The 27,194-nt window shown below is 48.2% G+C and overlaps 2 protein-coding genes across 16 annotated transcripts in view; both read right to left on the minus strand.

Moving 5' to 3' along the window:
- Nucleotides 1-10,984, minus strand: part of EPS15L1 (epidermal growth factor receptor pathway substrate 15 like 1) — a 101,365-nt gene extending 90,381 nt beyond the window's left edge. For 6 of the 15 annotated variants that reach the window (XM_081233614.1, XM_081233624.1, XM_081233626.1 and 3 more), the window contains exon 1: nt 10,910-10,977. Coding sequence is in view for 5 of the 15 variants with exons in the window: in XM_081233627.1 (XP_081089753.1) it covers nt 10,910-10,942 (33 nt within the window). In the remaining 10 variants the exon portion in view is untranslated. Of the gene's footprint in view, nt 1-10,909 lie in introns of all 15 variants that reach the window. The other 9 variants (XM_081233627.1, XM_081233618.1, XM_081233623.1 and 6 more) reach the window with 4 other exon arrangements.
- Nucleotides 10,985-16,212: 5,228 nt separating this feature from the next.
- Nucleotides 16,213-27,194, minus strand: part of CALR3 (calreticulin 3) — a 31,348-nt gene continuing 20,366 nt past the window's right edge. The window contains exons 5-9 of the mRNA XM_081233632.1: nt 25,052-25,240; nt 21,642-21,749; nt 21,432-21,563; nt 20,649-20,741; nt 16,213-16,476 (exon numbers count right to left, since the gene is read on the minus strand). Coding sequence (XP_081089758.1) covers nt 16,333-16,476; nt 20,649-20,741; nt 21,432-21,563; nt 21,642-21,749; nt 25,052-25,240 — 666 coding nt within the window. The 3' untranslated portion in view covers nt 16,213-16,332. The remainder of the gene's footprint in view (nt 16,477-20,648; nt 20,742-21,431; nt 21,564-21,641; nt 21,750-25,051; nt 25,241-27,194) is intronic.

The raw sequence follows: 27,194 nt of genomic DNA on the forward strand, positions 1-27,194 counted from the left end.
CCACCTCCTGGCCCTGCCAGGTTAACTTCCCCCAAACTCACCCCTACACACACACACACACTCACTTGCTCACAGACACACACACAGCCGTCAAGCCCAGCCTTCCTTCCTGGTCTGGCAGATGCTCTACTGAACACACTGTGCACCTTTCACCCTTGTCTGGGCACAAATTATCCTGGGGGGAGGGGGGATCTGCCTGCTGAAAGCCAGTTACCTTCCAGCCCCAGCACCAAACCCCCTGCTGTAAGACGTTGCCCAAATTCCCAACTAAAATGAGTCCCTCTTTCCCACACTCCTAATTTTTGTTAAGGCTACTGTTATGACTGGGCCCCCTCCCTACTTTTCACTACTTGGGGGGTGGAGGTTTCACATTTATTCAACCCCACCCACAACGCTGGTCCCATACCTTCAGGAAAAGTTTGTTCGTGGGACAGGTGAGATTTAAATGAAACCTCGGGAGGGAGTGGGTAAGATGGGTGGAGAGTGGTCAGTTCTCAGGCAGACAAAGCTCCACCCCTCGGACGTCCCTGGTGGCACAGTGGTTAAGAATCTGCCTGCCAACGCAGGGGACACGAGTCCCAGCCCTGGTCCAGGAAGATCTCACATGCCGCGGAGCAATTAAGCCTGTGCACCACAACTACTGAGCCTGCGCTCTAGAGCCCACTAGCCACAGCTACTGAGCCTGCGCTCTAGAGCCCACTAGCCACAGCTACTGAGCCTGCGCTCTAGAGCCCACAAGCCACAACTACTGAAGCCTGTGCTCCTAGAGCCCATGCTCTGCAACAAGAGAAGCCACTGCAATGAGAAGCCTGCGCACCGCAATGAAGAGTAGCCCCCCGCTCGCTGCAACTAGAGAAAGCCCACGCACAGCAATAAAGACCCAACGCAGCCAAAAATTAAAAATAAATAAATAAATAAATTTATTAAAAAAAAAAAAAACTCCACCCCTCAGAGGCAGAGTGAAAAGCTACAAAGCCTCTCAGGGCCTCAGTTTCCTCATCTGTAAAATGGAGATAGTACAGTGACTGCCCTGACCATCCCTGTAAGTATCAAATGAGAATATGTAGGTAATTAAATGTCCATCGACAGATAAATGAACAAAGAAGATGTAGCACATATATACAATGTAATATTACTCAGCCATAAAAAGGAATGAAATTTGAGTTATTTGTAGTGAGGTGGATGGACGTAAAGTCTGTCATGCAGAGTGAAGTAAGTCAGAAAGAGAAAAACAAATATTGTATGCTAACACATATATACGGAATCTAGAAAAATGGTACTGATGAACCTAGTGGCAGGGCAGGAATAAAGATGCAGACGCTGAGAACAGACTTGAGGACACAGGGAGGAAGGGGAGGCTGGGACGCACTGAGAGGGTAGCATTGACATACATACACTACCAAATGTAAAATGGATGGCCGGTGGGAAGCTGCTGCATAGCACGGGGAGATCAGCTCGGTGCTTTGTGACCACCTAGAGGGTGGGAGGGAGGCTCAAGAGGGAGGGGATATGGGGATATGTGTGTGCATACGGCTTATTCACTTTGTTGTACTGGCAGAAACTAATACAACATTGTGAAGCAATTATACTCCATTGTGAAGCAATTATACTCCAGTATAAAAAAAAACATACACTCAAAAAAAAAAAGAATATGTAGGTAAAGCACACGCTACAAAGGGAAGCAGTTGTTATAACTATTTTTATGGTGGTTGTTATTATTGTTACTGAGACAGAAGAACAGGTTTTATCTACAAAGAATTGTCATCCTTACAGCTGGTCGTGACAAATGATCTTTTTACCAAACAATAAAATATTTCACCAAATGTTGGACACTCTATAGTACATATCGTACTTGTTTTCTCACTCAACTAGTTGGCTGAGCTGCTCCCAAAACCAGGACAGAACAGTCTTTACCAGTTCTCTTAGTCTCAGTGGTTGCTTTTTTTAAACATATAGTTTCACACATAGTAGGTTAAGTACATACCTATAAAAACCCACTTACAGGGTGGTGAATTAAAGAATATTTTCCAGCAGCAAAAAGGCAACAAAAAAATTTTAAAAAGTCAAATGCCAATAACTAAAAACTTGGCCTGAAAGAAAATGCTGATTCCATGGCCTGATGTGTGAGCACCACAGTGACCCACAGGATTGCCCGACCCACTAGGCATCATGGGGATCAGCTCATCCCTTTGGGAACCCTCTTCTCCATAGAGGTAGTGTTCAAAATGTTCAAAATGGATGTAGGGGTGCACTGAGGGCACAGAAGCCGCCCCTAATCTTCATCAAAGAAAACAGCCAAAGGGAGAAACATCTGTGATCACACATACCAAAGTCTATAGGGTTCTGGGACCTCCAATAGTGCTGTTTCTCAGGTGTGGGGGAATTTAGAGGGCTAATCCATCCCCCAAACTTCAGAGTCCTTGTTAAGCAGTCTCCTAAAGAGGGCCCCACTGTCAAGTTTTTTTCTTGTTTAATCTTTCCTCTTTAAAAACAGCCTGAAAGAAGATAGTTTTCTTTCTCCACTGGAAATGTAAAGTTGAAAAGCCCATCCTATGTGGATTAAGAAAAGCCAATCTTCTATGGATCAACAGGGATGCTTGTTACTGTCACGAGTAAATCAGAGAACCCCTTCCCACACCCTCTCACAGCAGAAGTGAAGAGGCATCGGGAACCCTGGGGAGGGGTGGGGGCCTGGCCATCAGGATGCTGGCCCAGGGGTGAGGGGGGTGCCCTGACTTTCGTCACCAGTAGAGTACGTACATGCCTGTTTCTTCACCCAAGAAATAAAATACAAAATGTTCCAACCAATCGACTACCAACAAGAGCAGCTAGAGAGAGACTGCGCTCCTGGCTGCTATTCAGAGCATGCAGCAATCAGTCAACAGGTGACGATCACCTGCCTGCTTCAGATGCTGGGGCACAGCAGGGATAGAGCTGCTCCTGCCCTCCCAGGAGCCCACAACGTGGCATCCACGGGAGTTTTAGATCTGTGGGCCAACCCAGACACCCCACCTCCCCAGGAGGTCTGACACAAGGCATTTTACCTCTCTCCCTTTTCAGTTTCCTTGTTCAGAAATAAGCACAAGAATGATGACAATGACACCTCCCTGACAGGGAGTCAGTGGTGAATGGGCACAAAGTGGGTATCCAACCACACTCCGTTACTTCCATGCAAGACCTGTGCCCCAAATCTCTCCGCAACACCACTCTGGGACACCCCGGGTGACCAGAGTCTGGGAACGGGGGCTTTGATTGGGCAGAGCGGGTAGGAGGGGCAAACTATAAAGACGGGAGTGGAGGGGCGAGCAGCCAGACTGAAAGGCTGCACAGCTCTGCTTCCTCCGGTCCTACTGGAACAGAGGAGGGAAAAGAAAAAGGGAGATGCGGGTCTCCTCTTCCTCCTCTCCTATGTCCAGCCCAGTGGAGGCAATTCATTCCACTTCTGCGGGCTGCCACCGGACCTCCACGAAGATGTCTGCCACAGGATGTCCGCCACACGGTGTTCGGATTATCCGTGCCTGGGAGCCCGGCTCCAGTTCAGCCATCTGAAGGGCAGGTGTTCAGTTTTATTTATCTTGGGTCTGAGCCAGCACAAAGTAGGTGCTCAGTAAATGTAACATTGGGGGGGTCCCCAGGAGATGGGCTGTGCCTCAGTGTGGGGTCTGGCCCAGCCTGGAGGGCCTGCAGCAAAGGTGATGAAGGTCTGGTCTCAACTAACACAGCCACCACCTGGTGCCACCCACCTGGCTCCCACAAAGGCTTGTCTTGTCCTGCTGGCTGCCCACACCACACCTGCTTCTTCCTCCTGCTTCCTGCCCCCACTCAGAGGATCCCTGTCCAGGTAGCCAATCCACATATTCCTTTGATCGTCAGCCGTTCTGCTCTTCCAGAAACCTCAGGCCAGCTCTGTACCACTTCAGGACTGTAGCACAGCAAACGTCTCTGAGCTAGTACGCAGCTCTAGGCATTCCCTGTATAAGCAGTCAGACAATCTAAACGTGTCACTTCACTCCTCAAGAACTGCCAGAGCTCCTACCCGCCTCTCATAAAGTGGACCTGCCCTACCCGCCTCTCATAAAGTGGACCTGCCCTACCCGTCAGCCTTTAGTTCAACAGATGACTCCTAGCACCTAGGGTACAAGGTCAAATTAAAACCTACACAGCCCCTGCCTTTGTTGACACGGTCTAGGCAGTGGGGGAGAAAGACCATCAATCAAATACTCCCACCAATAGAAAATTACAAACTGGTATGTGGAAAAGTACAGGGTACCCCCAAAGGCAGTAACAGAAAAGCTGGGCCAGGCTGTCAGGGAAGTGATGTGCCAGCTGAGATATGAAGAGGAGTAGGGATTAACCGGAGATGAAGTGGGGGAAAGAACAATCCAGAGAGGCCATGAATACCATGTGCAAAGACCCTGAGGCAAGAGAGAATATGCAAGCAACTGAAAGAAGGGCCTAGGGGCTGCAGGGCAGAGCAACAGGTCTGGGAGGTGCAGGATACAGGGGCGCCGTGTGCTGGGTGGGGCAGAGGCCTGATCCAGTCCATAGACAGTGACGGCCACGCACCACCTTCCCCTGCTTTTCAGCCAGTATGTACAAAAGGAGGAGAACCGACTCTCTATCAGGCAGTCCAGAACACAGTCAGTAAATCGGTTCTGCTATCAAGAACTGCAACAATCCCACTCAGCAGGCAGAGCCGGGCTGCAATCTGAGGAGACGGCTGTTTGCGGTCATCTGTAACCTCTACTTCCCCCTCCATCAGCCTGTGGCAGTAAGACTGCTGTGGCAGGCAAAGCACTCCACGCAGGAGCAGCCTTTGGGCTACAGAGCCGGCAGATCTCCTTTCCTCCCCCATGTCTGTGTCAGCCACTCTCTGGACAAGCAGACACCCTGTCAGGCCCTTTTGTCTCAGGCCAATTTGTAGGCCAGGCACAGACTCCTGTGCCCCATTTTACCATGCCACCTTCTTCCCTTCAACCCTAAGTCACCCTAGTTAAAAGAGGGACATGTACCCCAAAGTCCCATCCCCGGCCTCACATTCGGCCCTTTGAGCTGGAGTTCCAGTTTCTTGGCTTTCGCTCATTCTGCTCTGCCTCTGTCAGAAATGCCATGCCTCCCTCCCCTCCCAGGATCTCCATGGCCCAGTCCAAATGCCCCTTCTCCTCCGGGCAGCTGTCTCCAAACACCCAAGTGCAAGCAAGTCACCCGGCCCTCCTCCAGCTCGGACCTGAGCCTCCCCAGCCTGAGCAGAGTGCCTCTCCCTGGGGGCCGGGCATGGCCCACTCCTTCCTCCATCAGCCTCTGGAAGCACTGAGTACCCACTGCAGCAGGGAAGCCTGCTGATCCCTCATAAAGACAACGAGCAGGTCCTTCCATCTCCCCCTCCACCTTCAAAAACAATAAAACAAAAATGTAAACAAGTGATCTTCTCTCCACCAGACTCCATAGAACCTAATGATGAAGTAGCAGGACCACTGTTTAAAAACAAATGAGACCTCACACTACCATAACGTTTGGCAACTTAAAAAAAAAAAAAAAAAAATTCCAAGACAGGAAACTGCAGTGCAACGCAGAGCCCAGGATGGGGGTCAGAAGAGCCGTGTCAGCGTCAGCTTGCTGGGTGCCACCTTTGGCAAGTGACATAAGGTCTCTGGGCCTCAGTTTACCCCTTTATATAAAGCGAGGATGACTGACCAGGGTGACTGGGAGGATAATCTGTGCCATTCAAATGCCTTTCCTACTCAGTCCTTGGAGCCTGTGTGGACTCCAGGCCTTCTCAGACCTCCGTATCTGACTGTGCCCTCCTCGGTTTTACACTTCTCACAGCACAGATGGCATCACTATACTGTGTACGTGTTTGTTCATTTCTGTACGTCTGCGCCCTCTCCTTAGAACCTCAGCTTCCTGGGGCAGGATGGTCTTCAGGTTTGCTGGTACATCCTGCTGCCCAGAAAGCACCAGCCAAGAGAAGATGCCCAGTAAATGCTTGAACAAACAGCGTGCTACACAAATGAAGGCACTTTGCGCACATGTCTATCACCCTGAGGGATTCTGACACTCCACTGTTGTGAGACAGATAAAACAGGTATAGAGTATTATTCCCAATTTGCAGATGGGGAAACTGAGGTGCAGAAAGTACTGCATAACTGAGGTCACTGAAAGATTATCTGGGAACCCTAACACTGAAAAACAGGCACCCTGAAGGGGACTCAAATGATAATGGGGCTCCGAGAGCACCGTCCCGAGGAAGAATATCGAGTACTTTTCCGAGTGAGTGCTGGCTGCTCAGTTCAGGTCAAAGTGGACAGCACTCCTGGAGTGGGGCTGATGAGGTGCCTCTCACCACTGGTGGCCGGGGCTGTCGGCACAGCCTGAGGCATCAGAGAGTGGACACTCTATCCGATACATCTGATCAAAGACAGTCACTTGCTTCCCCGATCAACTGATCAGGATTAAGAACCAGGCAGGGGAAAGTTGTTTTAAAGCTCAAAGTTGGGGCAGAAGAGGCAAAACTTACATGTTTGTGCTTTACCGGGAGCCACGTAGTCAACAAAAACCAGGTTGAGGCAGGTCAGTAAGACAGGAACTCTGGATCTTACAGGGTGAGCCAAATTTACTCTAAAACCTGGCCCTCACAACATTGTAAAGCAACTATACTCCAATAAAAATTAATTAAAAAAAAATCTGGCTCTCTACCCACCCTCCAATTTATACTGCATTAACATTCTAGTAAGACACAGAAACTAGCAATTATTTTGGAGGAAAAAACAAGGGACAAAAGGACAAACAAGTGTCCCAAGCACTGAGTCTTCATTCCAGACACATTTGCCTGGTGCTGCTGTGGGCCAGCAGGCTGCCTAGAAGAGCGGAAAGAGCAGGGCTCTGCAGGCAGACAGATGTGGGTTCAACCTCAGCTCTGCACCCACCAGCTATGGGACTTCAGCAAGTTACTTAATTTCTCTGGGTCTCAGTTTCCCATTTGAAAAATGGGAATAAAACACTCTTAAAACACTGGTACCTGTTAAAAAGAAGCATATGACTAAGTGGGGAGGAAGGAGGAAGGAACTCCTTGGGCACCAGGCAGACTCTCATCGCCACGGAGCCTGACGCTCTCCTCCCATTACCATTGTTCCCTGGGTCTGGTGGCCACGCAAGGGACCCACAGAAGGTACAGGAGGGAGAACTCCCGTTCAGATGGGGCTGAAGGAAGACACCACCAAAGAGGCCTCTGGGGCAGGCAGGATGCAGCAGGAGGTCCCAGCATGAGGTTCTAGCCACTGGGAGGTGGGGAGGGCTGGGAGGCGGTGTTAGAGTGCTCTGCCCCAGAGGCAGGAACAAACAGAAAGACAGGATGCAAGCAGGAGAGGCTGAAATTTGGAAGGAGAGAGACAGTAAAGGCTGAGGGCAGGCTACAGCGACGGACAAGTGCCGCAGGGCTCGAGGAGGACCAGTCCCAAGGACAGGCCACTGGGGTTAAGGACCACCGTGTGCTCTTGTAGGTTACTGGGGCAAGGTTGCCAGTAACCTACAGGAGCACAAGGGGGTACAAAGGGGGTAAGGGAAACAGGTGCATTTCCAGGGTGGGCCGCAATTAAAGAGGAGAGGTGAAGTGGGGAGCTGGGAGAAACATAAATCAATGAGACATTGATGGAGGAAAAAATCACTTCTAGAGGGAGAACTACCTACTCTTCAAATTGACAAGATTTATATTCAGGGTCAGAGGAGACTACATGGGGAGAGGACATCACAGATATGGCAGAGTAGGGAGCAGACCAGGAAAGATGCTGATGGGAAAAACGCAGACAGGTCTGGAGGCAGAGGAAAAACACCCCACCCTCCATAATCCCACTGGCTACCCGCTTCACTCACCCTCAGCTGGCCATCCACGTTCCAAGTGTGCCCTACACCTCAATCCAACCAGACCACGGCCTCCTGCTCCAGGGGGCTCCCCTAGTGACCCCAACCAGAAATTATCCTGAATTATAGCATGCTTCCCCTGTAATAACTGTGAACTCGTGTTAGACTGAACTGAACTTGTGTTAGCCTCAGCTAGACTGGAAGCACCTGATAGGTCTGCGCCTCACACCTGGGTTGACAGGAACATGTGGCGCAATGCTTCACTTAACAGGTGTAAATGTTGACATAATTACCCAAGGAAGAAAGCCTGGTCATGCCATCATTCAACAAAGGAAAAGGTAAAAGCACACCAGTCAATGACCTGAACTTGTCAGAGACCAGGGGATTCAGGCTGTCGAGCTCCTCGTTCGAATATGCTCCCACCCACAAGGGCCCAGACCCCAGGCCACATGGAGGGAAGAAAAGCCACCTGTGAAGGGTGCTGGGTGGTGCAACTCACTGGTCCCTGCTTCATGGGTTTACCTGACACCCCCTGGGTGCTGAGCACAGAGTCAGGAGCACTGAGCAAGAGATCTATGTCTGGTCTAATGGGGACACAGACAGCAAAGAGACCCACAGACATCTGTGGACCATGACTGGTGCTGACGGGTGGTGTGGCGGAGGCACAGTGCTAGGGGAGGCGGACTTACAACAGGTAACCAGCAAAGGCCTCTGGAGAGAATGACATTTGAGCTGCTACCTGAAAGGAGCCAGGCACTGGCACCACCAAGGTAAGAAATAGGGATGAGCGCTTCAGGAAGGAGGAACAGCCTGTGGGACATCATAAGGACAGACAGAGCTTAAACTACGAGCAGAACAGAAAAGCCACAAATATGGCTACAGTGTGGGTGCCAGGGTGAGAAAGAAGCAGGGGAGGCTGGCAAGCACCTGACTGGCAGGGATTCCTGGGGAGGGATTGGGATTTTATTCTAAAAGGTGCTAAGCAGATGAATCACATGACCTGATTCAGGTTTTCACACCTTACTTCACAGCAGCAAACCGCTGCCTTCCTCTAAAGCTAGTCCTTCATCAGTAACGTAAGAAGTAAGAATCCCCTCTCTTCGTTGTGTGGATAAGCACTTAATAAACTCTAAAGCACTCAATTAACCTTAGCTATTGTCATCAAAGTTCAAATTAAGGGCTTCCCTGGTGGCGCAGTGGTTAAGAATCCGCCTGCCAATGCAGGAGACACGGGTTCGAGCCCTGGTCCGGTAATATCCCACATGCCGCGGAGCAACTAAGCCCTTGCGCCACAACTACTGAGCCTGAGCTCTAGAGCTCGCGTGTCACAGCTACTGAAGCCCGCGCGCCTAGAGCCTGTACTCCACAACGAGAAGCCACCACAATGAGAAGCCCGCGCACCGCAACGAAGAGTAGCCCCCGCTCGCGACAACTAGAGAAAGCCCACGCGCAGCAACGAAGACCAAACGCAGCCACAAAAAATAAAATAAATAAAACATTTTAAAAAAAAGTTCATATTAAGGCAGGTGCCGAAACTGGATAGGAAGTTTTAAAAACCAGGGGCGCTTCCTCACTAAATGAGCCTAAGCCTGTTTCACACACACACACACACCCCACCATACCCTAAAAGGTAGCAACTGGCTATCAATAATAATACCCAACATCTGTAGGGCACTTAATAGTTTACAGAGCACTTTCATATCTGTTAATTAATAACCACTGGTCTCTAATGCTTTTAATTTAGTGACAGTGTTACAAATTGGCTAGTTCTGGCAATATTTAGCAAGTATGCACTGTCTCTCTCCTTGGATCAGCTAACCAGTCATGTCAACCTGCCTAACAGCTCTCCTGGGGTTTGGCATTCTCACAGCTGTAATCTCTATTTCCAAATGTCCAAATCTGCCAGAGAATTAAATAATGGTTATAATTACAGGATCAGTGAGTGAGTCCGATGTGCCAAGCACTGTTCTAAGTGCTTTACGTGCTTAATCTTCACCTAAGCCCAATACTTTTTTTATATTCCCGTTTTCCAAATGAGGTGGCTGAGGCATAGACAGGCTAAGAGCTTCGTCCAAGGACAGTCAGAGAAGTAAGCCTTGGAGCCAAGATCTGAACACAAGATGATGTGACCCTGTGTCCTCACTCTCAATCCCAATGCTGTGCTAGATAATTCTGGCAAAGTGCGTATAATACGGTGCTTGGTACAACACAGATATTCAGCAAATAAAAGCAGCTGTTACGAGCAGGACACAGGTAGTTTCTAGTTCCCACGAGAGTGTCACCTCCAGGAGAGCAGCGACTCTGTTGGTCTGGGTGACTGCTGCGCTCCTAGCACCTGGCCCGACGCACACTTGACGGATGGATAAATGAATGAACGTCCTTCTCAGAAGGCAGGGTTGCCTGCGCATGGCTCTTTTTTGCACGTCTGTGTCGCGCCACTGATACTGCCACTTAGTAAGAGCATCTGGCTGATCTGAGGGCACCGCAAGGCGCCCGGAGACTTGCGACCCCCCTCCCTTTCACGGCGCAGGGGTGGCGGAAGCAGCTCCCAGTGGAAGAAGAGAAGAGTCCGGGATCGCACTGCTGGCAGGTCCTGGCTCCGGCGGGGCTCTGCCCTCCGCCGCGGCGGGGCTCTGCCCTCCGCCGCGGCGGGGACACTGCCGCCCCGGCGTTGGGACCCGGCAGGAGACAAAGACCCGCGAGGCTGCCGCACCCGCAGAACTGCTTGCTCCCCTGGCCCACCTCCCCGGGAGGCAACCCAATGCTACCGTGCATCACCCGTCCTGGAAGCTGCGGAGAACGCCGGGCCCCGGGTGGAGCAGACACGCGCTGCGGCTCCGCCTGCGGCGCTCTGGTGCGGGAGGCCGAGGGCCGGACCGGCCTGTCACCTTCAGGACCACACGCCCGCCCTCCGCCGGGGCCCCTCAGCGTGAGCCGCCGCCGCCCAGCTGGGCCTCCTCGCGCTTAGGCCTCCCCGCAGCGTCCGCCTTGCGCCCGCACGGGTGGCGGCGCAGCCCCCACCCTCCCCCCCGCCCGCCTGGCCAGCCCGTACCTGCTGGGAGAGGGGAATGAGCGGGGCCGCCATCTTCCCGCGGACTCGGGCTCCGAGCGCCGGGGGGAACAGGGCGGGGCCGCGCGTGCGCACTGGTGCGAGGGGCGGTGCGCGCGCAGCCCGGCCCGGGAGAGGGAGGGGCCGAAACAGGGCCGCGCAAGCTCAGCGGAGCCTGAAGGGGAGGGGGTTGAGGGCGGGGCCGCGCGCGCCTAGCCCCAGCCGGAGGGGGCGGGAACCGGGACCTTTGCAGAGTGCCTCAGGCGCTCCTTCACCACCTCCTTCCCAATTCCTCGGCTCGTCTGCCAAGGTTCCTTACCCCTCCGGGTCCTAGCCGATGATGGGCCCTCTTCTAGGGATGCTGTTCCCATTGCCGTGCGCCTGGCAAAAGCACTATGAAGAGGCCGTCGCCCACCTGGCAGAGGGTCGGGACCCTCACCCTGCCCAACAAGACGCCCTGTTCCTAGGATAGCTGTGTGTGTGTGTGGCCACTTTCTTGCTGTGTGATCTTGGCAAGTCATTTAAGTAGCCTCTCTGCGCCCCCAATCCCCTCTTCTGAAAAGAGGGAATGGTAATATGTGTTTGCTATTATTGTTCCACCTCTATGCCTCACTCTGTGCCCTGTACAGAGCAGGCACCTGGTGTTTGCTGGAGGACCATTATGGAGGCGCATTTATTTGTTTAGACATGTTTTGCCTTCTTTTTACTATAGACACCCACTCATCTGTGGCCGGTTTCCACTAAAAGGATGAGGAAGGAAGATCCTGCTGAGTAGCTGACCACAGCGGCACAAGGTTTCTTCAGCACGGGTCACCTTCCCCTTACTTGGTCTCCTGTGATAGTGGCACTTCTCAGGCAGACAAGCTGGAAGGCTGTGCGATCTTGGGGTAGTGAGGGCACAGCTTCCTGTCCACCTCCTCCCCTCTGGAGTCTCACAACTGCTTGCTCCAGTGTCTTCAGCAACTTGACATACCTCGTGCCCTTCAAATGAGCACAGTGTGCTTTGTAATTCATTCAACAACCATTCACCATCAAATGCTCATTGAGTACAGGTGCTCCATTTGTGGGCCAGGCAGACACACACTCTACACAAAAAGGTCTCACCCTGGAGCTACCCAGACTTGTTAAGTAGACTAGGTTTCCAGATTCTGGTTTACAGATCTGGGTGGGGCCAGAGATTTTTGCATTTCTAACAAATCCCCAGGAGGTGCTGAGGTTGCTGATCCCCAGGCCCCCCACTGTGAGAACCACAGGTCTAGAGGAAGGAAGCAGACATGAAAAAATCACATGAGGAGGGACTTCCCTGGTGGCGCAGTAGTTAAGAATCCTCTTGCCAATGCAGGGGACATGAGTTCAAGTCCTGGTCTGGGAAAGATCCCACACGCCGTGGAGCAACTAAGCCATGTGCCACAACTACTGAGCCTGCGTGCCACAACTACTGAAGCCCATGTGCCTAGAGCCCATGCTCCGCAACAAGAGAAGGCACTGCAGTGAGAAGCTAGCGCACCGCAACAAAGAGTAGCCCCCACTCACCACAACTAGAGAAAGCCTACACGCAGCAACGAAGACCCAACGCAGCCAAAAAGATAATTGATTTTTAAAAATCACATGAGGGAATAGATAACCAGTGATAAGTGCTACAGAGAAGTCCAATGGTGTGACACTTGAAGGTTGAGCCTGACTGCAGCGACGGTGGGGCCTCGAAACCATCACAAGCAGAGGAAGCTGAGTAGCGAAGAGGCACTTTGAGACTGAGGCTCTGGAACTCAGACAGCAAGACAGAGGGTCTTGAAATGAGGCTGGATTACATATGGTCTGATTGGAGAGCCCTGTGTGAAGAGCAATAAAATAAGACCACATGTGATCCAGCCTCATCTTGAGACCACCTTGCTCTCCGAGCTCCAAGCTTTCAGCCTTATGGTGCTTCTTCGCTCCTCAGTTCCCTGTGCAAAGAGAAATGAGAGGCCACCAGAGGGTGTTTTTTTTTAAGATTATTTATTTATTTATTTATTTTTTGCCACACTGTGCGGCATGCAGGCTCTTAGTCCCCCAACCAGGGACTGAACACAGAGCCCCTGCATAGGGAGAGCAGAGTCTTAACCACGGGTCCACCAGGGAAGTCCCTCACCAGAAGGTTTTGAACATGAACAGCTGCTCTAGAACAGCAGCTCTGGATAAGGTAGGCAAAGTGGATGGAGAGGGGATGGGTGGAAGCAAGTGGGACAGCTGGAAAGATGCAGTGGTGGTCCTGGTGGGGGTGATGGAGGCTTTTAGCTGCCTTGGGTGCTTTATTGGTCCATGTTCCATAAGGAAAAGAGAAGTCATCCTAGATATTTCAAACAGAGGACAATTTGTAACAGGAGACTGAGTGCAAAAGCATTGGAAAAACAGAGGAGAAATGCAAGGTTACCTAAGATTAGTAACAGTAGGAAGCTGCTAGCCTCTTTAGGACTAAAAGTCAAAAGGGAAAGGGTGTTACCCCAAACCCACAACCACTGGGCCCTGAGCAGGAACCCAGATACTGGTCCTCACTGGCCACCACTGTTTCTGCCATTGTTGCTAAAGTCACCACTATTGTCCCCACTGCCTAAGGTGCCGGCAGGAACCTGGAAAAAATGGCTTCTCCTCTTCACCCGTCTTCTGATGTCCTTCTCACAGAACGTGGTGGGGCACTAACGGGCAAGGTTGTCTGGGAAAATTGTGCAGGCTTCCAGCCTCGCTGTCGAGAGTCTACAGGGGCAACAAAAACCACAGAGACTATCGTGTGTTGACTGGAACCAGGCTCAATGGTGAGAGTCTCACCTGGCCAGTAGCAGAGTGGCCTGGAACTCCCTCTACTACTGTGCCCGCCACCCTGAGCAGTAATCAGCCGTCCTGGGGCCTCTCTCACGAGTCTAAAGCTGCACCGTCCAACACAGTGGCCTCTCACCACATATGGCAATGTAAGTTTAAATTTAAATCAATTACAATTCTGTAAGGGAGGATCTGTTCCATGCCCCTTTCCAAGCTTCTGGTAGCCTCCAGTGTTTCTTGCCTTGAAGATGGTGTCACCCTGGATCTTTACATGGTCTTCCCTCTGTACATGTCTGTCTCTGTGTCCAAATTTCCCACTTATAAGGATACCAGTCATATTGGATTAGGACCCACCTTAATGATCTCATTATCACTTGATTACGTCTGTAAAGACTTTATTTCTCATTTTGAAATGTAGAGAAATATCACATCACTACGTTGTGGAACAGGAACTAACATAGTGTTGTAGATCAATTATACTTCAAAAAGAAACAAACTCATAGAAAAAGAGATCAGATTTGTCATTACCAGAGGCAGGAGGTAGGAGTGGGGGGGAACTGGATGAAGGCAGTCAAAAGGTATAAATTTCCAGTTATAAGATAAATAAGTACTAGGGATATAATGTACAACATGATAAATATAATTAAGACTGCTGTATGTTATAATGAAAATTGTTGGGAGTAAATCCTAAGAGTTCTCAGTACAAGGAAAACATATATTCTTTCTATGTCTTTAATTTTGTATCTATATGAGATGATGGATGTTCACTAAACTTATTGTGGTCATCAGTTCATGATGTATGTAAGTCAAATCATTATGCTGTACACCTTAAACTTATATAGTGCTGTACGTCAATTATATATCAATAAAACTGGAAGAAAAAATAATAAATGTTACAATAAAATAAGACTAAAAATTCGTTCCTCCATAGAAGGCACAACACCAAGAGTGAACCCTAATGCACAGTACAGACTCTGGGTGATAATGATGTGTCCGTGTGACACATCAATCAGTTGTGACAAACATACCACCATGGTGTGGGATGTCATTGGTAAGGGAGGGTGTGAGGGTGTGAGGACAGACAGTATATGGGAACTCTCTCTACTTTCTGCTCAGCTTTACTGGGAATCTAAAACTGCTCTAGAAAATGTTTATTAATTAAAAATAAAATTCATTCCTCAGTCCCACCAGCCACATTTCAAGGCCTCACATGTGGCCAGTGGATACTTTATTGCCAGCTCAAATGAGGAAAGTTCTCCAGGACAGCGCTGCTGCGGAAGATGAGTTCTGCAGGGTCTGAGCTGGTCTGACCCGTTTTGTACAATTGTTTCCAGCATTTTCTCTTGAGGTCTAGCACTGCTTCTTCCCTCATTAACTTCTCCCCTCGTTCAGAGATTTAAAAGGTGGACAGTGTTTGAATCCCACCCCTGCACTTCCAGGGAGTGAGTCTTTAGCTTCTGAGACTGATAACCCCTGATAAACTGGGAAGACCAATGTGACTGTCAGCTGAAAAAGTTGAAGGACCTTGAAAAAGTTCAAGGTCGAAGGTCTGCCAACTTCAACGAAAGCCAGAACAAAATTTGCCAGACCTTCACTTCCTGGCCAGACTTTTCACACTGATCATCTATCAATACGTTCTATATAATTTCCGATTTTATTTGGCTTATTCGTAACATGTGTCCTAAATTTGATTATTTCAACACAAATTTCTGCGTGAAAACAGAGCTCTTCAAAACAGAAGGCTGCTATGTGTGGCTTTTTTTTTTTTAAGCAAGTCATTTGATTTAAGGAAAAATATTTAGCTGCGAAGTAATCACTATTTTCACTTGAGAGAATGAATTTCATTCCTCTGTCTTACAGAGCACTAACGGCCATAGAAGTGGGTCACAGAGTGGGGGAAGAAGCTCCTTTATGGAATGTTAAACATCTGTGCACAAGGCCTGGGTTCTCCATAATAACCAGCGTGCAAATGAGGCACGCAAAACCTTTCCGCGTCAACGATGCTGCATAAAGATTCCATACTGGAAAAGTTTCACATAAGCTATTAGTAATTTACAACCTAAAGAAATAAAGTATCATTTCTCCTTTTTCAAGGTAAGTTTTACCACCTTTTATTTATAAAACATTTTGGGGATTAAGAAAAGAGCATTGTGTTTTTGGCCAGACTCTCACTGGCCTCAGGCTTCCTCCAGCACTGCGGTTTGTCCAAAGGAAACGTCCCTGGGTACCTGGGGTCGGGGAGGAGGGGGCGGAAAGTGCTGGGGGAAAACCAGACCGATCCCACCGAGAAGCGTGGGAACATTTTTCAAAGAAAATTAGACAAATGACCATGTATGTAGACATTTGAGCTTTTAAATGTTGATTAAAGTAGAAACAAGAGCTTCCCTGGTGGCGCAGTGGTTGAGAGTCCTCCTGCCGATGCAGGGGACACAGGTTCGTGCCCGGGTCCGGGAAGATCCCACATGCCACGCGCGGAGCGGCTAGGCCCGTGAGCCATGGCCGCTGGGGCTTGCGCGTCCGGAGCCTATGCTCTGCAACGGGAGAGGCCACAACAGTGAGAGGCCCACGTACCGCAAAAAAAAAAAAAGTAGAAACAAGGTTTTACCAGTCATCTTTATTCGGGGTGGGAATGATTAAAGTTCGTTCCTCCTGTGGAATCCTTTGAAGATATTTTCTCTCCCACCAAACCTGCCCATCATCTGCTCGTCCTCATCTTCCTCTCGGGCCTTCTTCACTTCTTCCTTGGCCTGTATGGCATCCATCTCCCTTTCTGGGCCCTGGAGAAAGAAACAAAGACCCCGGCGGCTGGGGATTATACTTCCTGTGGGCTGATTGGGTGTCAGCATGCAGCTTGCCCCTGCCTTCTGGAAGCCTCCACACCAGCTGGGGGTCGGCTGAAAAAGAACCCCCCAGTAATCAGGTCCCAATTCCTGGAACCTGTAAATGTAACCTCATACATATGGGGAAAGGGTCTTTGCAGATGTGATTAAATTAAGCATGTTGAGATGAGGAAATTCTACTGGATTATCAGGTGGACACTAAATTCTATCATAATGTTCTCATAAGAGAGGGGCAGAGGGAGATTTGACCCAAACAGAGACAGAAGAGGAGAAGGACACGTGAAGATGGGAGCAAAGATTAGAAGGGTGCGGCCACAAACCAAGGAGCACGAGGACCCATCAGAAGCTGCAAGAGGCGAAGTAAGGGTTCTCCCCTAGAGCCTTTGGAGAGAGCAAGGCCCTGCTGATGCCTTGATTTCAGCCTATTGATACTGATTTTGGAATTCTGGCCTCCAGAATTGGAGAGAATACATTTGTGATGTTTTAAGCCAGCAAGTTTGTGGTGATTTGTTATGGCAGCCCCAGGAAATGAATACACCCTCCTTCTTCTATTCCCAGAGCACCTGGGCCAGTCCTTCAACCAGCTGACCAGTGAATGAGTCATGAGAAGAGGCCTCAGAGCCTGAATGAGCAATTCCAGACATATGTGATTAAAAGTAGGGTTAGATGAGTGAAGACACGTCAAGAAATTTCCCATAGTCATTCCTGAAAAAAGAGTTTAGGAAGGCTTTGCTGCAGAAATCAGATTCAAGAAGAAATGGCTCGGGACATCCCTGGTGGTCCAGTGGGTAAGACTCTGCGCTTCCAGTTCAGGGGGCCCGGGGTTCAATCCTTGGTCGGGGAATTAGATCTCGCATGCATGCAGCAACTAAGAAGCCCGCCTGCCACAACTAAGACACGGTGCAGCCAAAATAAATAAATAAATATTTTTTAAAAAAGGGAAACAGGGGCTTCCCTGGTGGCGCAGTGGTTGAGAGTCCGCCTGCCGATGCAGGAGACGTGGGTTCGTGACCCAGTCTGGGAAGATCCCACATGCCGTGGAGCGGCTGGGCCCGTGAGCCATGGCCGCTGAGCCTGCGCATCCGGAGCCTGTGCTCCGCAACGGGAGAGGCCACAACAGTGAGAGGCCCACGTACCGCAAAAAAAAAAAAAAAAGAAAAAAAAAAAAAGGGAAACAGAAGAAAGGGCTCATGAGAAAATCACTTAGTGATAACCACCTTTCATCAGTGGAGGGAAAATTTCCCCCTGAAATGCCTGGAATGTTCAAATTTTAAACACCCGCTTTGCGGTTGGTCCCAGTGTGACGGACATGACATGGAAGATGCCTTATCAGTGAAAATAAGGGAATGAGGAGATTTCGATTAAAAGCAGGAAGATGTTTTGTGTATCACCCTTAATTTAAACTCACCGGCATGCAATTTAACAACCCAAAGTTTCTGGCTAAAACAGTGTGGAGGGTCCTCCAAGACCTTTCTCTCTAAGTCATGGCACTCCCAGAAGACACTGACCACTCTCTCCTTATGGGTGAGCGGCGCCACCATTTAGTTATTGGCGCTTAACAACACGAGAAACAAAATGTTTATGCCCATTAAAAGCATACATTTTAGTGTCAATACTCTGGCTCCAAAGAGTTATAGATGAATTTGTACTGATGGAAGATATTTTATCTTCTTTATGTGAAGGCAGAGCTAAGTTTTTAAGTTGGTTTCTCAGGATAGGGGCCTCAAAATACAGACTTAAAAAAAAAATACAGGAGTGCTTCCACATTTGAGGGAATAGAAAGGCAAAGCACAGAGTGGGCAAGGACATTTACAATGCCCTTATCTGACAAAGAACTTGACAGAATATATAAAGAACACCTACAACTAAATAAGAAAAGGTCAAATAACCCAATGCGAAAGTGGGCAAGCGACATAAACAGGCTGTATCAACCATATGTTTCTCTTGCTTTGATATCTGGGGCCTTGCTGACCCAGGAGGGATGGCCCCTCCAAGGGGGCCCATTCTTAGAGATAGTAAATGCCAAAAAGCACTCTCTTCATATGCAAACTACATTCAGAGCTCACATCCCTAATGACCTCCACTACTGGGTTCATATTCAGGGCTGATTTCTCCTTGCCTTAATTATCCCACAGCCAGGTACTAGACAACTAGTACCCCAGAGCCCACTGAAATTCTTAAAACTAGCCAATCCTAAGCCTGCTTATCCAGCTTCATCTGTTTCTTCCTGCAAAAAACCAAAACAAAGTTTTTTGCCCACATCTTCCACACTCTCCCCCTGCCTCCTGACCAAACCTGGTGCTTCCCCATGTGGCCCTGAATGGCATGGCGTGGCCCCTCCTCTGGGGATCTGTGAGTAAAATAAACTATCTTTTTGATGGAAGTCATCTCCTGATCCGCTGGCCTCACCATACCTGAATAACAAAACTTACATCTTAAAACACAGGTATTTCACAAAAAAGGATCTCCAAATGGCCACAAAAGCCATGAAACAGTACCCACCTTCATTCGTCATCAAGGAAATGCAAACAAAATCAGAGAGAGATACCACTACACACCTATAGAAACCCACAGTCCCCAGTGCTGGTGAGACTGAAGAGACTGCAAAACAGTGCAGCCCCTCTGGAAACAGGTTGGCAATTTCTCATAGAGTTAAAGATACACCATACAACTCAGCAACCCCCTCCTGGGTATTTACCCAAGAAAAATAAAAGCACACGTCCACACAAAAAAACTATACGCAAAATTGATAGCAGCTTTGGTCATACTGTTAAAAATTGGAAACACCCCTGGGACTTTCCTTGTGGTGCAGTGGTTAGGACTCCACTGCTGCCACTGCAGGGGGCGCGGCTTGGATCCCTGGTCGGGGAACTAAGATTCCGCATGCTCCGTGGTGCGGTCAAAAAAAAAAAAAAAAAAAGAAAAAAAATTGGAAACAACCCAAATGTCCATCAGCTGGTGAGCAGATAAACTACTCAGTAATAAGAAGATACAAACTACTGAGTGAACCTCAGCAACACGGAGGAATCTTGGAGACACTATGCTTGGTGTGAGAAGCAGGCTCAAAAAGACTCCATACTATATGATTCCATTTATATGACATTCTGGAAAAGGCAAAACTATAGGGACATAAACAAGGACCTACTGTATAGCACAGGGAACTATATTCAATATCTTGCAATAACCTATAATGGAAAAGAATCTGAAAAAGTATACATATATTCTGAATCTGAAAAAGAATATATATTTATAAATAAATCACTTTGCTGTACACCTGAAACTAACACAACATTGTAAATCAACTATACTTCAAAAATACTGTAAGGATGGATATCAGATCAGTGATTGCTGGAGTAGGGGAGGGCTTGGTTACAGGGAGACTTTTTGGGGTGGTGAAACTGTTCTACATCTTGATTTTTAGTGGTGGTTTCATAACTATATGTGTTTGTCAGAATTCATAGAACTGTACATTTCACAGTATGTAAATTATACTTCAATAAAACCGACTCATCAACAACAACTGACAGTAACACCTAGCATGGCCAAAGATGCGACACAATTGAAATTCTTGACCATGCGGAAGGGAATGTAAACAGGATGACACACTGAAAACTGTTTGTGTAAGAACTGGTGACCCAGCCTGTCCACCCCTGGGCATGTGTCCATTGAAAGACATGTACAGGAATGATGGGAACAGCTTTATCCACGAGGCCACAAACTGGAAGCATCCCAAAGCTGCATCCACAGAGAATGGATACATACCTTCTGGAATATTCACAAAGGAAGAACAAGCTACTGCTGTATGCAAAAATATGAATGAATTTCACAACACTACCTGAATGAATAAATAATGGGTAGCTACATTTACATAAATTTCAAAAGGAGTCAAATCCATCTACAGTGATGGAATAGTGGAACCACTATTCCTTTGGGGGTGGGTGCTGGCTGGGAGGGATCGTGAGGAGGTTCCTGGAGCTCTTGTGACCTTCTATATCTTGATCTGGGTGGGGTGTTCATTAGTAAAAATTCATCAAGCCTTTTCCTATATGTGAGACTTAAGTACAGAAATAACTGAATTACGAAAGAAAAGTTCATTGTGTTCATTGTACCTTGGTTTCACCCCAGGTGGCCTTGCCAAAATTCTCAGCGTACTCTTCATCATCTGTGATCAGGAAGTTATCGAAGATGGTTCCAGATCTCACCTGTGGATGAAAATAAGGCCTTCATTACTGATGTGAAAAATGAAACCTTCCACAAAATAAACAGTTGTAATTTGCTCAGTACTTTAACAGTGATTAGCTGTCAATAGTAGGACATGCAGATACCCTTTTCTAGAATATCTGTTTCCTCCAGGGCACTGGTTCTCAAACTTGGCTGCACATGGGGACCACCAAGAACATTTACAAAACCCCTGATGCCTGGTCTCACCCCCAGGGATGCTGATTTAGCTGGTCTGGGGTACCACCGGGGCATTGAGACTTTCAAGAACTCCCCAGTGACTCGAGCATTCAGCGATGTTTGAGAACCGATGCTCGAGAACCTTCCTGTGCAAAGTGGGAGCCGTGGATGGGCAACATCAGCACCGCCAGGGAGTTTGCTGGGGATGCAGAATCTCAGGCTCCACCCTGGACATGCTACATCTGAATCTTCAGTCTTATCCTAAAGCTGACAGGCACCACAAGGTCAGCTCCAGGCAAATTCCCAGGGAGCAGGAAGGCAGACAAGAAGTACCCAGGGCAGGAAGGATGTCCATTTTGTCTACGACTGTATGTCTTGTGTCCAGGTTGGGGTGCCCGGCACACAATAGGAGCTCAAATACTAGCTATGTGAATTAAGGAGTTTAGGCTGAAGTCCAGAGTTATTAAACTAAAGCAAATTTAAAACCAAGTGACCTGCCAAAGCTCCAGTCCGATGGCACCAATGTTCTCAAATTCTGAGAGGTCATATTCCATCAAATAGTTGGTGTTTTTCATCTTCTGATGGAGCCAAACATCTTTGTCTATGTCCTCTGGTTTCAGGCCATCCTGCAACAACAAACCGTATGTGGTCGACCCTGGGGACATGGGGGGGGAGGGGGCTGGAGGGAAGAAAATGCCACGCACTTGGTATGGAGGCTTCTGCAGCATCAGCGTCTGCCAGTCCCCATCCAGTTCGCTGTTCCAGTCACTTGGCTTGCTGGCACTGGCATCCAGAAAGTGCTTCTCCCAGTCCTTAAAATATGTGTAGGGGGAAAAAACTTAGATTCTCAGATTTGAGAAAGGAAATTCTTAACTCCCAAGAGGCAGGGGCAGACCTGTGACCCTGGTTGCACTTATCCCCGTGTCCTCCTCCATTTGATGGTCGAAGTGCTAAGTGCTGGGGTTCCCTCCCTCACCGGGGGCTTCAGGACCACGCACTGCCTGCTTTTTCTCCCTAACCGCACTTACGATGACAGCGCTCTTTCCATGCTGTTGAGAGGAACGGTGCTGTAGAAAACTCGAAATAGTGGCCAAAGTTAAAATGATGGGGCAAAAAGTGATGTTGGGAAGACGGGCCATATTTACTGCTGATTAGTTTAAGCCTGTCCTTCTACATCATGGTCATATATGGACTGTTTCAGAGAGAGGCTGGACAACTAAGGAATGTCCCAGGATTTACCTGAGGACTGCTGGGTAGCAGGAGAAAAGCAGTTGTATTATTCAGCCCTTATATATATACTCACACTATACACATATATATAAAACACAGGGGACTTCCCTGGTGGTCCAGTGGTAAAGAATCCGCCTTACAATGCAGGGGATGTGGGTTCGATCCTTGGTCAGGGAACTAAGGTCCCACATGCCATGGGGCAACTAAGTCCATGCACCACGACTACTGAGCTCACGTGCCTCAACTGGAGCCCATATGCTGCAACCTACAGAGCCCAAGTGCTCTGGAACCTGTGCCCCACAGCTAGAGAGAAGCCTGCACACCACAATGAAGAGCCCACACGCCACAACTAAGACCCGATGCAGCAAAAAAATAATAATAAATAAAATAAATAAATAAATAATAAATCTTAAGAAATAAAACACAGGTATACAAATACACATACATATATACACACATACACATATATACATATTTCTACACATGCATATATACACATATCTATGTGAAGGTGACAATAGGTGTTGAATACATTTTTTTTCCTGTTTTTTTTTAATGGAGCTTTCTTTCTTCTCTCTCTCTCTCTCTCTCTCTCTCTTTCCTTCTTTCTTTCTTTCTTTATGGCCCCACCACATGGCTTGCAGCTTGCGGGATTTTAGTTCCCCAACCAGGGATCCAACCCATGCCCCCTGCAATAGAAGCAGTGGAGTCCTAACCATTGGACCGCTAGGGAATTCCCAAATAAATATTTGTTGAATAAATGAATGGATGAGAAAAATTTGCTCTGGATTAACAATAATTCAGATAAACACATCAAAGCATAAAAATGGTGTACAATGATGTTTTCTCTTTCAGAATAACTGAGAAATAGTAAAAGTGTTGCACTGAGACTGTGGCTTTTCCACATTACTCTAGAACTTCTCAACGATGGCACATGGGAGTTAATCATCTCTCCTACTGCTCTTTGCCCCGACCCCAACTGGCAACAGGTGAGCCAGTCTTGTGTTGGGATCCAGGAAATGATTACAACTCAGTCAGTAGCCGACTCTTTATAATGACGGTTATCAAATAGTAACACCATAAAGAACCACATTGTTTAGGAGATCACACAGAACTGAACATATGGACAGAACACGGCCAGTTTGGGAACGAGCTTTCTGAAAGAATGATTTGGCTCCTCTGGGGACCTGCCTCATGTACACCCGGCACCAAGGCACACCTGCACTGCTAGGATGGCATCCTTGTAGCCCAGAGGCAGCCAGGATTTCAGTCCTAAGACCCGTATCTCCTGAGCCTGGGAGCCTCAGTGTCAGTTTCTTTGCCATTCTGTACCTTGTTTAAAGTAAGTGCTCTTTCCAGGTGAAAACCTACTTTTTTTACTTTGGTTTGAAGGTAAGAAAGGGAGAGTAATACTTCCCGCCTTTTTTCTTTTTCTTGAGAAATGATGGGGAAGCCTTATATGATTGGGATTTTACTCTAATCTGAAGACATTCTCATTGATTGGACACATGGATTCCAAATTCATGGAAGTTTACTTTTGATCATCTACGAAAGAAAAGGATTGCTAAATAATTCAAGTCTAAACAAGATGCCATTTTAATTTCATAATTACATTCCATCTATGATGAAGTATTTGACTATTAGACAGCAATGCCACTAGTATTTTAAGTTGCCAGAAATTAATTGTAAACGTCAGTTACAGTACTCTCAGTTATGGCAAAGACAATTGTCTTAAGATAAATAGCTTACATTTTGGCATAATGTTTGATGTACAAAAAAAAATGTTACAACAATGACTAACGTAAATGGAAAAAAAAAAAAGTAGCTTAATAGCAGGTTGAGTTCCCCAAAAGATTTCTCAACGTCCTAAGTCTCAGAATCTGGGAATGTGACCTTATTAGGAAAAAAGGGTCTTTGCAGATGTAATTAAGGTAAGGATCTCTAGACAGGTCATTCTATAATTCTGGATTATCCAGGTAGGCCCTAAATCCAATGACAAATGTCCTTATAAGAGATAGAAGAGACACAAAAAGAAGAGAAGGCTATGTGGAAAAGGAGGCAGAGATCAGAGTGATGTGTCTACCAGCCAAGGAATGCTGGGAGTCACCAAAAGCTGGAAGAAGCGAAGAAGGATTCTCCCCTAGACCCTTCAGACGGAGTGTGCAGCCCTGCTGATTTCTGACTTCTGGCTTTAAGAAGAACTGAAAGAATATAACTCTGTTGTTTCAAGCCCCCAGTTTGTGGTCCTTTTTATGGCAGCCCTAGGAAACTAATATATACCTGTTACAATAATTGATTCTTGGTTGGCAGTCACAAGTATGATGCTCAAAAATACTCATGCTCAGGGCTTCCCTGGTGGTGCAGTGGTTGAGAGTCCGCCTGCTGATGCAGGGGACATGGGTTCGTGCCCCAGTCCGGGAAGATCCCACATGCCGCGGAGCGGCTGGGCCCATGAGCCATGGCCGCTGAGCCTGTGCCTCCGGAGCCTGTGCTCCGCAACGGGAGAGGCCACAGCAGTGAGAGGCCCATGTACCGCAAAAAAACAAAAAACAAAAAAAAAACAAAAAAAACACTTATGCTTAAATGCAGAATGACAAGAAAATCATTTTTATAAAGGTTGCTGATACATTTTCCTTTTTAAAAAAAAAACATTGGTTACAAAAACAAACCCTACTTGCTTTCATCTCAGATATTTTAACTCTTTCATAATACCTTTAAGTGTGCAGCTGTGTGGCTGGTCTCAGCATATGTGCTTTGAGGAGGGCACTTTGACTGTTGTAATGCTGTCATCATGATTCCCAGCCATGTAGCAATTGTACGGTACTTGGGTACTTACGAACTACACTTGTACACTTTCTAGCAGCTGTGCGGGAAAAATCCACACCTGGGATTTGCCCTCTGTAGCCTGGTCCCAGTCCTTAGACTCTGCTGAAGTCTTCTCCATTTTCTTCAGTGATGTGAGCTGCCAGTCATACTCTATGCTGCCAGATTCAATCGACTGACCATCAATTTTCACTTCGTAGGTGAGGTCTGGTCTTAAAATCAGAGTGTAGAGGTGTGTGAAGCTATCAACCTGAATGTTTTGGGGGAGAAAAGGAAAAGAATGAGACCCTTAACGTTTCAAGGCAGGTCTAGATATGCAGTGTAAGTCGTCATGGGTCAAAGCCTTCTTGTAAACAGAAGGCAGAGACGTTCTAGAAATAGGGGTTGACTTGACAATGAAAGGGTGTCCTACAGAAGACTCACCCCTTGTAGAATACTTCCTCACTACTGGCAGCCTTCTCTTGAGTGGTTGATTCCCTTTTGTGCAAAGACAATGGCTTTCACCTATAATCCCCCAGGCAGTTATGATGGGGTGATTGGTGTAAACCGAGGGGCCAGTGCGTTGTTGGACTTAAGAAAAGTTATATGCAAAACAACTTCTGGCTCTGCATTCTGAAAGACACCAAATGAAGCCCACTCTATTTCTCAACACAAGGGAGAATTTTTAACTCTCTGAGTTGTCCAACAATTTAAGCTTGTGGAGGGCAGGCCTGGTGCGCTTTTTGGTCATGGTTAAAGCCTCAGGCTGGACACAAGGAAAGCATTTAACATTCAGTAAAGGAGGGCTGGGGACTTCCCTGGTGGTCCAGTGGTTAAGACTCCACGCTTCCACTGCAGGGGGCACGGTTTGGATCCCGGGTTGGGGAACTAAGATCCTGCATGCCACACAGTGTGGCCAAAAATAAATAAATAAATAAAATAAAAAATAAAGGAGGGCTGGAAGGTGGATGGGAGGGTATCTGAGGAGGCTGGGGGTGACCAGGATGTATCTGACTGTCAGCAGCAGAGGGGACCCCTGCACCATACCCCAATAGCAGCAGCAGCACTGGGGGAACATGGGCAATGCCCATTCCCAGGTCAGCCCCGAACTGCTGCATCAGAGCCTCGTGGACCCTCTGGCCACTTTCACAGGCCCTCCAGGGTCTCTGACGCTGCTCAAGTTTGGGAACCACTGCCCCAGCATAAAGGCTCTGTCAGGAGGAGTCTCTCCCTGCTAAAAGCCAAATCAAAACATCTTTTCAGTACCCCTCTGCTCTGCCACACCGTAGCCAATGACTCTGTCCTGGGACCAGTATTACAGTCTACTCTGTGTCCCCTCAACCCTTGTAGCCCGCTGTGACAGCTGAGTGCACAATTCTCCAAACGCTTTCCCCCTGCTCTCTGCCTGCCTTTGTCTCCACTTGTCTTTCTTAATTTAGACTTTGGGCTTGCTGGCCCCATGGCTGGCACCCTCTGGGATTTGTCCACCGGCCCAGAGCCTCCTGAGGGGTAACATCTACACCCACACATATGCAAACAGCTCCAAGCCAACATCTTTAATTCCAGCCATCAGCCGAGTTTCAGACCCAAAATTTCCAACAATTTATTCGACACCTCTACCTCGATGTCTGCCTGGATTTCACAACCAACTGTTCTAAACTTGACCCCTGAGTCTGCCCTGACCCCTTTCTTGGCCTTTGTTTCCCCTCCTATTTAACAGCAGCGCCCCTGAGGGTCATCATCCATGCCCTCAGCACCCAGATTCCAAACATCATCAAGTCCTTTGGACCCTACACCTGAATCATCTGTCAAAACGCTCCCGTGTTCTGCATCCCGCTGAAGCCTTGACCTAACAATTTCACCCATCTCCCTGCCTGTTGATCGCCACCCCTTCCTCCCCAGAACATCCGAGGTCTTTTTTTTTTTTTTTTTGGCTGCGTCGGGTCTTAGTTGCAGAGTGTGGGCTCTTCCTTGCCACAGGCGGGCTTCTTTCTAGTTGTGGCATGCTGGTTTTCACTTCACTAGTTGTGGCGCTCAGGCTCCAGGGTGAGTGGGCTCTGTAGTTGTGGTGCACGGGTTCTAGAGTGCACGGGTTCTAGAGTGCATGGGCTCTGTAGTTTGCAGCACGCAGGCTCTCTAGTTGAGTCTCGTGAGCTCAGTAGTTGTGGCATGCGGGCTTAATTGCCCCGCAGCATGTGGGATCTTAGTTCCCTGACCAGGGATTG

The sequence above is a fragment of the Mesoplodon bidens genome (assembly GCF_964165515.1).
Source record: "Mesoplodon bidens genome assembly, chromosome: 4".
NCBI lineage: Eukaryota > Metazoa > Chordata > Mammalia > Artiodactyla > Ziphiidae > Mesoplodon > Mesoplodon bidens.